This window comes from Alosa pseudoharengus, unplaced genomic scaffold (genome assembly GCF_046254945.1).
Source record: "Alosa pseudoharengus isolate Yale_2024_CS ecotype anadromous, Long Island Sound unplaced genomic scaffold, YU_APseudo_1.1 YU_APseudo_1.1_scf_2, whole genome shotgun sequence".
NCBI classification, from domain to species: domain Eukaryota; kingdom Metazoa; phylum Chordata; class Actinopteri; order Clupeiformes; family Clupeidae; genus Alosa; species Alosa pseudoharengus.
The window spans coordinates 7,804,595-7,821,454 of record NW_027468663.1 but is presented as its reverse complement, the minus strand read 5'-3'; the positions used below and the strand labels follow the sequence as shown (position 1 = coordinate 7,821,454).

Sequence of the window (16,860 nt, the reverse complement as noted above, 5' to 3'; positions counted from 1 at the left end):
ATGATTCAAGCTGCAAATGTTTGTTCTTTGGCAGTGCGACTGTTGAGAGGTTAGGCTATATAATAAACTGAATAATGAAGTAATGAAGGAAACTGTAAGCGTGATGTCTAAACAGACCATAACTTATTAATTTGCCAACAAGTACACCAAATACAACTGATTAAGTTTAGATTGATATTCCAGCACAATTTAAACTATGAAGTTATCGTAAATTATAATGCAAAGAAATAATTGCAGAATAGTGTTTGAGAACACATTAGTTAGTGGTTATCATAAGAAAGCTTTATTCAAGAAACAAATAACATGAACACAGCCAAAGTGACACTTGTCAGTTAATTAAGCAGAATTCAGACACAATCAGATGCAGTCGGTGGTTTCTTCTTGGGGTCCTTGGCATGCCGCTCCTCCATTGGCAGGTGCTGGGTTGGTGCACTGGCGCGTTCGGCGCTGGGTCCTCCCACTGCAAGACGACCAGCTGGACCAGCAGCTCCAATTCCCATCAACCCCCATGTCTGAGAATTTAGCAGTGCACACAAATTGCATGTAGCATTAGTTCAGGATAGCTAAGTGCAGAGTGAAAGAGTTGTCTGTTGTGTCCCCACAGAGGACAAACAGCACAGTATCTTGTAATCTACAGAGATAAAGCAATACATTGCATCATTTGAATGCAGACTCACTTGATCTTTGAGTGATTTCACAACTGAGTCCCCTGACTCCTGAGGGGCACACACACTCGCATCGTGTGCCTTGACAAAACAACAACAACAACAACAGTTTAACTTGTAATAAAAACTTCTAAAAGTATTGTGTATTCTGCATTTACTAGTTAGTCCCCTGAGGTGGACATTGTGTTCATATCAAGTCAGATTACCTTTAAGGACAGCCACCCCGTTGTTCTGGCATGGGGCACAGAGGCAGGAGCTGGCCTCAGCCAGGTATTCAGCCAGAGCCCTCCTCAGGTTCTTCTTCAGGGTCCGCTCATTGACAAAGTCTCTGGAGGTAACCAGCTCGTACAAGGGCGACATCTGGCTCAAGGACGAGCAAAAGAAAAAAAAAACACAACACAGATAAAATCTTAATGTATTCTAAATGAGATATTGAGACATCTTGAGAGAAGTTTCCTTTAGATTGACATTTGTTAAATCAAGTTTTGCCAGCGTTACCTCAAAGATTTAGGTGCTATATGTAAGAATGACCACTAACGTTTAAAACGGGCATTGCTGTCCAAAAGCAAATAATTTGAAAATCTATGATGGTATATTATGGTGCTTTTATGATTTATTACCATAAATGTCTTATAGCATCTTTAACAACAGCACACCAAGTATGATGACATCAGATCAACAACAAATAACTGAAGTAGAAAACAAAATCGAAAAGTTACAGCAGACATTTGTTGGTATTACAAACATACGGGCATCAGGACTTGACCACTGAGCTACCTTGGTGTGAATGAAGTCAGGGTTGTAGTAAACAGCATCTCCCCACTGTTGCATCAGCTTCTGGGTGGGGAGAGTCTTACTGGCCAGCTGTGTGATGGACTCACTGTCTCCTCCCTTCACCACCGCCACATAGTCCTCCACGAGGGAATCTGCACCCGTGTGTGCTGCCATTTCAAAACAGAGAGGGTCCTGTGACTTAGCTGGCACGACATGGTGCTAACACTATCCTTGCTATCCGGGAAGTGCACATACTGATGAAAATGACTGTCTCTAGCACATACATTATTCTGCATAAAAGCTTTTGCTACATGAATGCAAGGAAAATGGTAGAAACCTATTAGTAGATCGGCTAAAAGACTGCAAAGTCCTTCAATCATAATTCAGTCTTGAATTACATAATGATGAGTTTTGTTTGGTTTTGGAAAGGTTAAACTAAACATGCCATGAATTAAACATTTCCTTAAACATGAACATGGTTGAGTTCATGTCCATGTCAGGGGCCAAAAGCTCTCACATTCCATTTCTTCCAACAAGCCTTTGCAAGCTCCACCAGAGACCCCGAGCGTCACATAGACCCCCTTGATATTGGCTCCCAATTTCAGTCCAGCTTCTACGCAGCGCTGTGAGTCCACCAGACTATAGCCTTCAGGAGAGGGGAGAAGGGACAGTTATTTACCACATGCTGTCATGAAATAGCATGCATCTGCTCTCCTGGTTTAGACTCTTTTGGTATTACCTTACCTGATGACTGCAGCTTTTGCTCATTGAGGATAATGGTCAAGTCGTATTCTCCACCGAGCGTGGCCTCAGTGATGTAGTGTGTCCCAAAGTCCCTGTAGATCTGTCGGTACTGCCCGTAGGTGTACTCGAGAGGCAGTGCTCTCAGTCGCCCCAAAAAGTCTGGATGTAGCATCAGGCCATCCGCCTTAAGGGCGTAGCGGGCCAACTCAATCTGGGAACGTGCACGCAAGAAGCTGTTTTTCTGCAAGACAAATGGAATGGGGACACCCATTCAGTACCGTCAAAATGAATTTGGGAATGTAGTAAAGAAAGCAATATAAATATATAATAAACAATCTATCGCTTCACCTCAGCTATGTTCCCAACCCCTCCTCACCATTCCTGAAAGACGACGTATCCTCTCCACCGAATTTTTGTACTTGGACTCGTCATAGTTGAAGCCCACCTCAAAGACGCCTGGGATTTTAATTCCGAAGGACACTGAGGTTTCGGAGAAGCTGCTTCTTGTGCTGTCCTTCATGTAGTCAGAATATGAATCATGAACCTCCATTCTAAAGTCATAGGAGCCTTTGGTCTGAAAGGTACAGTAATGTCAGAGCAATACTGCAAGTCAGTCTGGATAAGCCAATTTCCATTAAAGCCGATTTCCAAATCACTAAAAACCCAGTAACTAATCACAACTGGTAAATCCGGTAGCCCTATATCATAACATAAAAAGTTAGCGGCGCTGTTCAACCAATGGCTGCGCTGATGGTGTCAAGTTTAAATTACATGGATAAATATTTTTGTTTGGAAACGATTAACTGCCTTTAAACACTTGTTTATCAGAAATATTTTTTGTTTCTTGTATTTCTGAAACGCTACAACGTTTATTAAACCAATTTCTGTTGAATTTCACTGTTTCCACGGTTACAAAGTGAAAGGGATTGAAAGGTCCCCAGACCCATTCTCAATCTGAGTTTAGATTTGAGATTTAGCCTGATGTTAGTCAGGCTACAGGTAGAACCATGTCACTATTTCAAACAAGTGTTAGTTTCTCTGATACCTCAAATATGTAGTGCTGCAGGTTGTAGGGTTTCCTAAATCGCACATCCTGGATAAAGTGGGGCAAACAGCCACCGGCATAGTAACGGTTGTCCAGTACCAAGCCCTCCAGGTGGCTGTTGAGGACGTTAAATCTGGACAGACATACGGATGCATGAGAAGGGGAAAACCAACCTTGTCCTCTTTAATGTCCTATGCCAAGAATCAGTGACACACACACACACACATACACACACACACACACCCTTTGGCAAGGTTTTCAATGCCATAGTACTCCTCAGCCTCCTCGCGGCAGGCTCGGAACACCTTCTTGCAACCTTTCTCATCTGAGCCATCACCACAGTCGTCATCACCGTTACAGCGCAGTCCCTCCAGCACACAACGCCCTGCAGAGCACAAAACACACACACACACACACACACACACACACACACACACACACTGAATGTCTGAGTTTACCATGCTTCATACAGTGTCCTGGGAATAATATCTGGCTTGTGAATTTGTGAACGTACAACAATCATTACTGTTCAAAATAATGTTCAAATGACATTAAAGTATTAGAAAACCCTCACCAGGCTCCTCACCCTTAACAATGTTTTATTTTACATTACTGCCATTACTGGCTTACAGGGCCAGACGTGACATCTGTGCTACCTGATGAGAGATCCCAGTCTAGAGACACATCATTTAGAGCGTTAGAGCGTGGGCAAATCCCTCAAATACAATGACACCCACAGGCTGCTCCTCCACTTGTCCCTGTCCTTTTAACCAAAGATTTCCATTCCCCTTCAAAATTCTAAGGCTTGGGATGGACTTAAACATTTCAAATGCTGTCAATACCACCATCAACCCCGCTCATATTTAGCTCTCACTTTAGTACAGTATACTGTATCTAACAAGATGAACTAGTGACACTATGTCAGGGATCATGTCAGTCAGTCAGAAAATGGACTTACTCAGTCGAGATGAAAACATAAACATGTGGCAGTATTGTGTGTGATGATGTGTGTGGCGTCACCTGTGACAGCGCACACAAAGCCCTGGCAGAGGGGGGCGCTGGTGCATTTGAAGCGGGATGGTGGGGTGCAGGACTCCTCCTCTCGGCCCTGGATGTTACACGGCTCTCCCCCAAACTCAGACGGCTGGAGAAGCTTAGCATAGCGGTACTTAAAGAAATACATAGAAAAAGACAGAAAGAAAACCGATAGTGTAAGGGAATTTGAGAGAAATAAACGAACATGCAGCAAGCCGTATGGACATATGAACATGACAAAACATGTACACTATAAATCATAGTCTACAAGCATACTGCAATAGTCTACAAGCCTACTACAAAGCCTACAAGCATACTACAAAGCATAGTCTACAAGCATACTACAAAGCATAGTCTACAAGCATACTACAAAGCACATAGTCTACATTAAGCATATTACTGTACAAAGCACATAGTCTACATTAAGCATACTACAAAGCACATAATCTACATTAAGCATACTACAAAGCATAGTCTACAAGCATACTACAAAGCACATAGTCTACATTAAGCATACTACAAAGCACATAGTCTACATTAAGCATACTACAAAGCACATAGTCTACATTAAGCATACTACAAAGCATAGCATAGCAAAGGACCAGGGCGAATGGAGGCAGCGGAAGTGTGAGGGTGGAGTGGCAGATAGTAAGTAAAGCGAGGTCATCTACCCTCTTCCTGTGGCAGGGGTCACAGCGGGTCCAGGTGGTCCACTCAGACAGACTGCAATCAACTGGGGTGGCAGGGCGTCCTGTGCTGAGGGCGCGGCTCTCTCGTCGCCTCACTTCCCCACTGCTGACCAGCACAACCGCCGCGCTCCTGAAAGCAAAGGGGCAAGATTTGAATGCGTGCGTTTGTGTGTGTGTGTGTGTGTGTGTGTGCGTGTGCGTGTGTGTTTCATTGAGAGAAAAAGAGATGGATAAGCACAAGAAAAGGCTTGAGGTGACCATGACGGAGATGATCAAATGAAACATTTGTTTTTAGTGTAATACTGACTTTGAAGAACGCAATTCACAGTCTGGTACTGGCATTGATGAGATAACTGAAATAATTTTACTTTTGCACATCCTATTCTATAGTAAAGTAGAGTGTACTCACCATAGGACAAACGAGAGCACCCAGACATGTGATGGATGTCCCTTAAAAGCTGACTTCACGCCGGACACTAACAACATGGTGATCCGTTGGAATAAAGGGAGAAACTGGAATTTGTCTCATTTGTGTGTGTCTGTGTGTGTGTGTGTGTGTGTGTGTGTGTGTGTGTCTGTGTGTCACACTGTTCTAACAGTTTGCATAACCCCTGTCCTCAAAGTCAATATTGTCCAGAGTGCAGCTGCAAGATACATGCATCCGTCAGCAAAAGTTTACTGGTCCCTACTGTCTATGAGACATTTTTTTATCCCTTTATTTTTATCCCTAAAATCAATTTACCTCAATCAGCTCATACAGTATCTGTCTAGGAAAACACTATAAAAATGTACAGTATAAAGCGTAACCACTTTGAAAACAATGACACAGTTTAGCAAACAGAGATATCCTCTTGTTTTCTGGACATTCCCATTATTGAACATTTAGCAAAACCAGGGTTTCCCGTAAGTGTTTGTTTTGTGTCGCACTTCAAATGACCTTTGACCCTCTGATCCACTTACTCCTATTTTGAAAGTGGGCTGCTACTACTACGTCTACTGATGTGACTACCTTTCCTGCTGATGGACTAGTAGCACCCTCTACTGGGTCAATCTAAAGTTTTCAGTGTTTGAAGAGAAAAAAAATCCAGTAAAAAAATAATAATTCTGTCTTGTCTTCAGTATAAATAATAAAAGCAGATGTACATAAGGACAGTTCATTCAGTTTATCTACACATAAAGACCACAAACCTATTTTATATAGTCTTACATTTTATATGGTGCTACATTGTGCCATAAAATTATGCTTTTCAGTAGATTTATTTCCCTGTCTAAAAACAGCTGGGGAGTGTAATATGCATGGTCCCAGCAGGTCTCCTCATGGTGGCGGCCCAGTGTTTGTGCTCGACTATGCCTATCACCTCATTCTCTCGCCTTGCGTCAGAAAGAAAGGTGCTACAAGCAAATGAATGGAGTGATGTGTAAGTGTACATGTGAAAAATGACAGCCACATAAAACTACAACCTCTCTCCATCCTCACTACTTTCACTTCACACTCTCCCCCTCTCACTCTGTGTCTGAGAGGATAACTGTGTCAAATGGACTTTTATGTCCTGCAGGCCTTTATCAGCTTCATTCCTTTGACTCACGCTGCAGTGATTTCTTTCTCTCTCTCTCTCTCTCTCTCATTCTCTCTATCTTTCTCCCAGCATGTCAGCTATCAGTGAAAAGATGCGCGGTGTCAGTGAGAACACAAACACTGGGAATTGTATGGCATTTTATTTTTGACAGCATTACATGGCAAGATGTTGAATTGGAAAGCAAAACAAACATTGTAGTCATAAATATAATCTTCTTTTCTTGTTTAAAACAAACTACAAGTTGTGTTAAATTTGTGAACTATATTGCAATATTAAATCCCCCATGATATTAAATCCCCCATGATCAATACATGACATGTGAATGTCTGACCACTACATGGGTCTGCTGAGGATTACACAGATTTATCTGGACAACATCTAACAGGTCAGGTCGGCATGGCCAAAGCTCTCTGTCACAATGAGAGAATGTGACTATAGTGGATGACTGAAACATTGACTGTAGAGGGTGAAAATAACTGATCCTGCATACAAAGTCATAAGGCAAAATGAACTGTATTTAAAAACAGAAGGACAACGCAAATCAGGCAGAGCTCTAAGCTGCACTTTCTGCTTCGAAAAGGGCTTCCAAGTCGCATTGAGAACAGAGACGCCAATGTTGACACACAACAGCACATGGAAGGGTCGTGGGTATAACTGATTGCAAAGTCTCTTCAACATTTCTTTAGGAGGGAAAGACTGGGATGAAAACATGTCTACTCTTGTATCACTATTTCCCAACACACGTCAACTGAAACTTCAACTGAACCAAACAATGCTGACCCATCAACAGATATGCACTTGAGTAGTGCTACTCTTTTAGTACAAACTGAGCCACTTACACTCAACACCCATCCAATGGACTGACAAATCAGTTGCAGTAAGATCTTTAGGTGCCAATCTTACATATTCACACAGGACATGGGGGTGACAGCCTCAGTGGAACAGTGTGAAATAACGGCCAAGCCTCCAGCAAGACTCCCCGTCAGAAGTAACACTGCTTAGGAACCACAGTAGCTGGCACTGAGGCTAGTGTCACACCACCAAGGTCCATGAGTGTTTCCCGACTGTATTTACAAAATTATATTTTGGCAACAGAATAGAGTTTTTTAATCACACTAAAACACATGGGTTGACCAAAGAACAGATGCTTGAGTGACTTACAAGGTAGAAAAAGAAAGAAAGAGAACAAAGAAGCTTTTTTATTTTTTTTTCTCACTGTATAAAAGCTATATCGAGAATAAACATTTGCTAGATTTTTTTAATCTGTCTTTCCTTTTTTTTGAGGAATCCATGCTGGCATTCCATTGTTCCCTTTTGGAGTGACGAGTCCTCTCTCCCCACAGCTCTTCATGGTCACAAACATCCAAAAAGCGTGACAACTGTGAAACAATTCTTAAAACAAAACAAAAAGAGAAAAAATCCAAGACTTCACCATTTCACAATAGGCCCAGGCCTGCAGTTTGTGTGTACTGTAGATGCCCTCAGCATGGGAACAAGTGTAGAGAGCAGAGTCCATGCCGGGTCAGGGCTGAAGCAAAGATGGGGGCGGTCATGGCGATTGCTTAAAAAACACAACAGCTCTGATTGTTCAAGCAGGGCTGCCCTGTGACGTAGTAAGTGACGTGACAACCTCAAAGTCACAAAGGGTCTTTAAGTAGGACTGCAAGTACACATCTATACAGTCTGGGAACTGATGTTGCAACAAGCTTTAAACACTGTGTGCCTTATTGCAGGTATTTTCAAAAATACTTTTGCAAGAATTTTATCACCGCAGAGTTTCTTCATGTTCTTTTCTGTTTTGAACATATTCCTTTAATCCACAATTTGAATGGAGATCCTTCATGGCATATAATATGACTTTGGCATCAAATATTATTTCATAATATTTGAGACGTTTTTGGCAACTAGAAAAAGAAAAGAAGAAAAAAATCTCCACAACCAGTCTAAGTGTCCCCAGCCATGTTCTGGCAGCATGGTAGAGAATGGTAGGGAAACTTCATTCTGTGGAAAAAACAGTACCAGAATTTAACTGTACAGTTTACAAACACAAGAATGTACTGCAAAACGCTCTCTCTATCTCTCTCTCTCTCTCTCTCTCTCACACACACACACAGTCTGTCTCTCTCTCTCAGTCTCTCTCTCATACACACGCGGAAATACAGCCAGACGCAGAGTCAACAGAAGAGAATCAGCGTGAAGAGAAGAAAAGTGAAGAAGAGAAGAGAGAGAAAATGGAAGAGTAGAGGAATGCAGAGGAAGAAGCATGGACGGAAACGTACAGCTTGTCCCTCTTTAGGAGTCTGATGTTGTTGTGTTGGACTGGTCCACTAGAGATTGTGTTTCAGTTTCTGTTGAGCAGGGACTGCTGGCGCAGGCACCCTTGAAGAGAAAAACACAGTCATCACATCACATGTAGTGCTTTACAGTTCTTTCACTAAAACACGTCACAATACAAAACAATAATACAATATATTGCATTCTATTTATCTTAGAATAATGCTATATTTTTTTTACTGCCATGACATAAACAAATAATATCTAGCTTACTTGTCTCTATCATCTAAAACAGTATAAAACAGTATAAAGCATGAAATGTGTGGAGAACTGTGTGGGCTAACATAAATATGAGGCCCATTACCAGTAACTCTCCTGTGCTCTGAGTAGGGCCGGCTCCAGCTTCAAAAGGTGACGGCTCTGCAGGGAGCTCCCCACTCTGGGGTGGCGGAGACTGGCAGGGTGGGGTCTGCTTAGAGGCTGGTGTAGGGGCTGTCAATCAGCAGAAGATGGGGTGGGGGTAGAAGGGGGGGGCAGGGGTGAGTTGAGTTGAGATGGAGTGAATATGTGGTGAGGGTGATACGCTCATTTCTGGACAGTTTCCTTTAGCTTGTGCACAATAATGCTGTGAATTTGAATGCATTATCCTCTACAGTATGTGTAGACTAAAATATTCTTTATTCAAAAACCATCTTGCACCATGACAGGAAAGAACAAAGAACAGATCACATTACTGTAACAACCTAACAAATAGTCAAATATACTGTACATTCACTTCTACTATAGTATTCATTAATAAGATAGTCAAGACCTGTTTTTCAAGGTGGAGAGGAGTTTTAAATCTCTAAACATTTGGTCTGATTACTGGGAAATGTCTTTTTTCTTTCTCTGACTTGGCTGAATATTCCATTCATTATACCATAGAGGGTAAACACACATTCACTTTCACTGACACAAACTGAATTATTCATGTTATTCCAACTCCCAAACAACGTTTCTTGAGGGTGGAAAAAAAGACGAAAAGGGCTGGCATAGCCAGTCATGACCTAGAAACAGCTCTGCTACAACAGTATGTGATTTTATAAAATACATGCAATTATTTCAGCATGGGATAGGGTGGCTGAAACTTAAGACATGGGGGATGATATTTGTGAAACATTTCATGCATGCCTCACGGTGTGTGACAGTGTACATGTGAGTATTCATGAATGTGTCTTTTTTCTTTGGTGTGTGTGTGTGCATGTGTGTGAGCGAGGGATTGAGAGTGTGTATGTGTAAATGTGCCTGTGTGTGTGTGTGTGTGTGTGTGTGTGTGTGTGTGTGTGTGTGTGTGTGTGTGTGTGTGTGTGTGGGAGTGTGCATATGTGTGAGTGTAGGTGCGACTGTGTGTGTGAGTGTGCATGTGTGTCTATATGTGTGAATGTGGCAGTGTGTGAATGTGTGAGTGTGTGTGTGTGTGTGTGTGTGTGTGTGTGTGTGTGTGTGTGTGTGTGTGTGTGTGTGTTCTCTCACATGTGTCACTGGTGGAGGGTGACGAGGACGAGCCCGGGGTCAAAGTCATCTGCGAGAGATCAAGGTCGGCGCAGCTGTCGTCCCCTTCCTGGCTGACGGCCGCCTGCAAGGCACCGGCCACGTCCGACTGCTCGGCGCCGGCCAGCGCTGCCCCTGCCAGTGGGAGCTGGACCCCCGCAAGGACGCCCTCGCCCACGGCCTCTCTGGCACTGCCCTGCTGTAGCTTAGGATCCACAGTGTGCTGCGGGCTTCCAATGACCGACGAGGGGGCGGTGGAGGGTTCGCAGGAGTGTGGCCGCATGGCGGCAATGGGCACCAGACCCTGGAGGACGGCCGCTGGGAGCGGGTGCCCGCTCATGCCCACCGTCTGCGCTGGCACAAACGCCCACTGCTGCTGGCCCGTGGCCGGTGAGTGGAAGAGGTTGGCCTGGCCCCAGATCACCGGCTGACCCCCAGGCAGAACTTGGGCCATTTGGAGGGGACCCTGCACCCCGAATGCCAGGGGGGCCTGGGCAGCGAACGACTGCTGGGCCCACTGTGCCGCCTGGACAGCACCCATGGTCATGTAGCCTGGGAAAGAAACAGGGAACAAAGCGAAGGCAAAAATATAGCTGGATATATACTGTACACAGTCTAGAGTCCCACACTTTCTCTGCATTTCTAATGGCACAATAGCAAACATAACATATGGGTACATTCATACACACATTTATTTATTTATTTATATTTCTCAATGTACACTTTCTGCACATAAATAATCCATAAAGGTTTTTAAATTGTTCTAAATGTCACATATACTCTTATTCTGCTATAACTGACGAGGAACAATTTATCCAGTCTAACTGCGGACATGCTTGTGGTTGGTGGGTGGTAGATAGTGCAAACAGGCCCTGGGCAGAGTGCCCCTGGCCGCTGGGAGTCACCTGAGGGCACAGCTGGAGGACTGAAGTGGGTGAAGAGCTCGGAGGGGAGCTGGCGCTGCCGTCGGCTGCGGTTGGGGTCCAGCGTGTTGGCCGGGGAAGCAGGCATCTGTGGGCACGCACAGTGATTGTGACTCGGCTTGTTATCGTCACTCAAGTCTCCCACTGAGCCCCACTCTCCACTGCGCCCTTTCCAAAACCATTCACTCTCTGAACGTCATCCAATTACGTTTCTGTTTGTGTCTCAGAATAATCCCTTCGCTTTAAAAAGGTCTACTGTAATACATTCTGACATTACTGCAATGGGAAAGCATGCATGCATGTATGCTCACTCAAATAGATGCACCACACACACACACAAGCACACAGACATGCACTCTCTCTCTCTCTCTCTCTCTCACTCTTTCACACACACCCTAACACACATTCACACACACACTATCTGGCTTTGCATTCTGGTGGTATTTTCTTACCGACAAGATGTCTGGTGGAGTGGCCATGTCACCAAAAAGGTCAAACTGGTTGATGTTCTTCACATAGAGCAAGATAAGAGAGACAGGCATGAAGAGAGTTAGCACAATACATGCATTCCAGCTATCCATTTATGTAAGAGATGTTGTAAATAACTAGTGATTAGACTTGACTGTAACCTATGGAAGGACAAATAATATTTATCCACTGATAACAATGTGTAGTCCTCTAAATCACTCCAAAGCAGGCAGGATAAATAAATCAGAATTCATATTTCAACTGTAAAGGTCAAAATATGGAAATGTAAAAGATATCTCCATTACTCTATTAGTACGAACAGAGTCTCTCTAGCATTTATATGTCGCTTATTATAGTACATGTAACTCTCACTGAGATCATATGATTTTTAAATCATGTTCAAGAAAGCACAGGTTCAAGAAAACAAGTCATCACATGTAAAGCATGCACATTTCATCTGACCGTAGACAAAAGACACAGGAAACATGCATGCGTGACAAAGGAATGGCAAAAGAACATAACTGCCAGAGTTATAGTGTTATTGCCTGGGTTAGCAGGGGATGGGAAGAGAAATGCATGGAACAAGATCAATGTTTGGCATAATGGAGCAAAGGCAGGAGGATAATACTGACAAATACGTCAAATACGCCAAAATACGGTGTCCAGGAACTCAATGCACTCCAACTGAATGTGCAGACAAGCTCGACTGGGTGATGTGTGGGCATAACAGTTGGGGTGTTGGCCATTTCAAGCGAGATAGCAAGAATATTAGTTTTCAGCCAGTTCCCAGCAGAATTTCATGAATGCTTAGTTCTCCTTTTTAAAATATTCCAATATGTTGAATGTTTAATGGATGTTTTGTGGCTTACTATCACGTCTGAAAATATGACTACATCTCCCAGATGGAAAGAAATATATTTTCGCAGTCCCTGATCCATTTCTTCTGTTTTTTGCGTCGAGCAATGCTTTGCATTTTTTAGATCTTAGATTATGCTATCTAAGGAAAATATATTTACTCTCCATAATGTCTCTGGGGATACTAGGGTTTGCCCACACGCCTCTCACAAGCACATGCAGGTTCATCCCACCTGAAAAGGAGACCTCTCAGCAAACTTCACACCTCCCTTACTAGAAATGACCTTTGCAATCATGCATGTCAATCAATATAGTGCCTCTTCTGAGCCGGATTCATATTCATGGCTGAATAAAGGTGGTCTTATAACCAAGACTTGTGTTGGGGGAAATCCTCAATTTATCATCAGCGATATGCGTCTCCAAGATATACTTGGACAATTCTTCAATCTCCCAATTCATTATCAGCCATTTAACTGTCACTTTTGTAGATTAGCACGAGAAGATGTTTAGGCATTTGGGAGGTTTGAGTTGAGTGAGAGGTTAAATAAAATAGGATGGGGCCTGCAATTGGACCCTGTGGGTTTCAATTAACAGCAACCAATGACTTTGTAAGAGGGGGGAGCAAAGTAACAAAGGTTTCTTTTTAAAGGACAACAACAAAAAATAAACAAAAAACACCTACAGTCATTAGATGACGTTTTGGAACATCATAGATTCCTTCTTTCTGCTGACTGGTTGGGACCTAGAGGCCAGTCCAGATGGAGATAGGTAAAGAGCACATCACCATGGGACCATGGGAAACATCATCAAACTAATTCCTTGAAGGAATTGTTGTAGACTTAAAAAATCATAAGTAAGGCAAGCTTCATATGACATTTTGTTTACAAAGAAGGGGAGGACAAATATGGGCATATATTTGCAATTAGCAGCTACAGTCAGCTAATAATGAATTAAGCAAGTGTCCCCCTTTCAGCCAAAGCTTCCTACTGGGCTTATGGGAGGAAGGGATGGGGCTCAGTAAAGTACCTGGTAAACGCTTTCCTCTGATTGTGGGCCATGGAGTGGCTCGTGTCCAGCTTCAAACACAATGTACTAAGAGACCAATGCAGCAGGAGGTGGCAAGAGAGAGAGAGAGAGATGTGGGCAAATACTCAGAGTTAGCAATGGGCACAGTCCATGCCAGTGCTGCTAGTACAGACTGGTTTGCTCCCCTGCTAATTTTCGAGTCCACCTATGGATCGTTAAAGCTCACGGCAGATGTTTTGTGTGGTATTTATGTGAGGGAGTTGTAAACAGCATAGACATTTCTAACGTTTGATTTAATGGATATACTAGGAACTGCAAGCCAAGGGTGAAATTTGTCTGTATTCAGTGTGAGCAAAAGAGCACTGGGTATAAACGAAACAAAATTAAACAAACAAAACAGAGGTTGGAGTGCAACAATTAGTAAATAGTAGGTCTGTCAAATAAAAAAGTAAACATAAAAAGAACTTATAAAATGTACAGGAAAAAATGGCTGCACAGATATACACTAACATGAAGTCAAATGATTGTCTAAAATAAACTGCAGCATTGTGATGATTTGTGATGATTTAATATATATATATATATACATATATATGAACTACACTGAAAGGAATTAATTGGGTTATTTCTCATTACTTATTATAGAGTACCATATTTCTACCATTTTTACTGTTTACATGTAAATGATTAGAGAGAGAGACCCATAAACTGAAGGGTTACAATGGAGGATAATTTAAAGCAGGCACAGCGAGTCTTCATGAAGTATAGCTTTAGTTACCTACCTGGTAAACGGGATCTTCAACATCATCCTCAAGAATAGTCTTGAGTCAAAAAGTGAGGAAAACAAATGGTGATTTAGACAAATACAATTTAGCTTGACTACGGAATAGAAATTAAACATGTTTAATCAGTAAAACTACTGGCCCAGCTGTGAACCACAAACCTCAGTGAAACATGACTTAATTATACAGGTAAGATAAGCATGCTTTTACCTGATAGACGGCCTGCTCACAGTGTTTATCTCTCTGAGCCTTCTTCTCCACCTCCTCTCGTTGCTTTATGTCATAGACAAGTGTGAAAAGGTCACGCAGGTCAAGGATGAGGGGCTCGGCCTGTGAACGGGCACAGAAAAGGTTCTCAGATGGAGATCACTGTGTGGGGGACGCTTGCAGAAAGAGAGAGAGAGAGAGAGAGAGAGAGAGAGAGAGAGAGAGAGAGAGAGAGAAAGAGAGAGAAAGAGAGAAAGAGAGAGTGGATGGCGAAACTCACTGAATGACCAGTCTTGATGGCCACAAACTTGTGGTTGCCTTCTTTTCCACAGACGTAGCCAAAGGCACGGTGGTCTCGCGTGTCCTTGGCGATGTAGGAGATCTCGTGGACAGCATGGTGGTGCTGCATGACCTGTGGAGAGAGCAGTGCAGATTATTGAGGATTACTAAAAGAATGAGGGCGGTTTCCACTGGGATTAGGCCAAACGCATGAAATAACATTAGGCCTATTGTTTAAGGTCATAGCAGCACACATACGCAGACCCTGAAAAACAAGATTGCTCTTGAGATTGCAGATTTTGCTGGATCAAAACATTTAGGTTTGCCAAAGCTTGATAAACAAGAGCGATATATGGATAACTATAGGGAGGGCAAATTGAAATTTCAACCAGGTCTCTGTCCTACCTGTGTCTGACAAGAAAACGAACAACCAAAAAACATCTTGAATCTCAGAGGACAAAGGCTAAACTAATACTGGTACATCTGCTTGCTCTGGTTATTATTATTTAGATGATTTAGACCCAGTATCTCATCAATAACAGGAAATGACATCAAAAATAGGAAAGTTTAGGTCATTTTGAACATTTTCACTAATCTTAAATTCCCTTCTCTATCTTAAATCTGTGACTTGTGCATTTCATATTTTTAAACATCAATAACAACTGCTACAGACCACCAGAGCGAAGCACAAATCAAAAATGGTAGAAATCCTCATGATCTTGCCCCTGGGACTATTATAATTTATGAGGATGCTTTGCCCACTGAATCTGGACCTACATTCACTGGAGCACGATAGTAGCATAATTAACTATTAGTGATGATGATTAACACCCCTGGCAGTTTGGGTAATTATCTAGAAGCCAAGGTATGGTTTACAGCAGCATAGTGGATTTATGGGCTGATACTGATGATGTTTAGTTTGGGTGGCGAAGGGGAAGAACATAATGTGCCACAACTAAAATTTGTATCAATAATTGATCTTCCGCAGGATGTGCTCCCAGCTCTTCACAAACATCCAACAACCAATCGTGTGGGTTTTATGCCCCGCTGTCATCTTTTTTAACTAATACAAACATGGTTGTGTCTCAGAGACACACAGAGGTAAGTAAGGCTGCACTGCAGTAATAATGAATAGTGTCCATTAAGAGAAACAATCAGCAGATGGCGTAAAAGCACCCCGGGGCTCTCTGAGCTGGGAGTCTAGCACGCAAGCATGCTGTTATTGATGATGAATGCAAATGAAGAGAGTGGCCCATCTACAGCCATAATTCATATTGTGCCTCATAATGAACTCCATTAAACGATAAGTGCTGAGGTGACGTAGGTGTGCACTTCATCAGCGCTGTGGAAGAAGCAGATAAATATGATACCTGCTAATTGGCTGTTAGTGGTACAGACAGCTGGGGATGGGGGGTTCTTCCTCTCAGTGTATGTGTGTGTGTGTGTGTGTGTGTGTGTGTGAGAGTGTGTGAGTGTGTGGGAGGGGGACTGCATCAGCCCCTGTGATCAAGCTAATGATCAAAGTGGACCACTGCATCAGTCACCCGTTCGCCTGTTTCTGTGTATGGTTTACCCACCTTGCTAGGGTCAGGCCATGTTTTAGGATCATCTCTGTCATGAATTCAAGTGTGTGCTGTCCACTGCTGTACAGTGAATGTCCATGCGTGCTCTCATTTCCAAACACAGTAATTGAACACAGGACAGCATGATACTCACTCCTGTTCTCTCATCGTAGATCTTAATCCCACCGAAGGAGACGGTAAGAAACACTCTCTGCTTGTGTTCGCCTTTTGATCGAGCTGAAGCCGCAATCCCCTGCAGGAGATGAGAGAAAGAGGACAAGAACAAACAGCAAAAAAAGATACATGAGGGAAATGAAAGCGAAGGCACGGGCAGGAAGGTAGATCTATCTCCTCTCATCAGCGCGCGGAGATAAAGGCGCGGAGCACTGGGAGGGCGGACACGTGTTGCGTGAAGCACAAAATGT

General features: G+C 43.0%; 1 protein-coding gene across 1 annotated transcript in view; it reads right to left on the bottom strand.

Moving 5' to 3' along the window:
* Positions 1 to 357: 357 nt before the first annotated feature.
* c8b (complement component 8, beta polypeptide) overlaps positions 358 to 16,860 on the bottom strand; it is a 24,228-nt gene continuing 7,725 nt past the window's right edge. Inside the window, exons 3-23 of the mRNA XM_076296113.1 lie at positions 16,590 to 16,688; positions 14,875 to 15,006; positions 14,598 to 14,717; positions 14,388 to 14,426; positions 13,606 to 13,671; positions 13,262 to 13,321; positions 11,709 to 11,765; positions 11,239 to 11,344; positions 10,316 to 10,885; positions 9,175 to 9,295; positions 4,935 to 5,082; positions 4,249 to 4,396; positions 3,472 to 3,613; positions 3,229 to 3,361; positions 2,560 to 2,757; positions 2,184 to 2,424; positions 1,957 to 2,085; positions 1,443 to 1,606; positions 872 to 1,025; positions 678 to 746; positions 358 to 512 (exon numbers count right to left, since the gene is read on the bottom strand). Coding sequence (XP_076152228.1) covers positions 358 to 512; positions 678 to 746; positions 872 to 1,025; positions 1,443 to 1,606; positions 1,957 to 2,085; positions 2,184 to 2,424; positions 2,560 to 2,757; positions 3,229 to 3,361; positions 3,472 to 3,613; positions 4,249 to 4,396; positions 4,935 to 5,082; positions 9,175 to 9,295; positions 10,316 to 10,885; positions 11,239 to 11,344; positions 11,709 to 11,765; positions 13,262 to 13,321; positions 13,606 to 13,671; positions 14,388 to 14,426; positions 14,598 to 14,717; positions 14,875 to 15,006; positions 16,590 to 16,688 — 3,051 coding nt within the window. The remainder of the gene's footprint in view (positions 513 to 677; positions 747 to 871; positions 1,026 to 1,442; positions 1,607 to 1,956; positions 2,086 to 2,183; positions 2,425 to 2,559; positions 2,758 to 3,228; positions 3,362 to 3,471; positions 3,614 to 4,248; positions 4,397 to 4,934; positions 5,083 to 9,174; positions 9,296 to 10,315; positions 10,886 to 11,238; positions 11,345 to 11,708; positions 11,766 to 13,261; positions 13,322 to 13,605; positions 13,672 to 14,387; positions 14,427 to 14,597; positions 14,718 to 14,874; positions 15,007 to 16,589; positions 16,689 to 16,860) is intronic.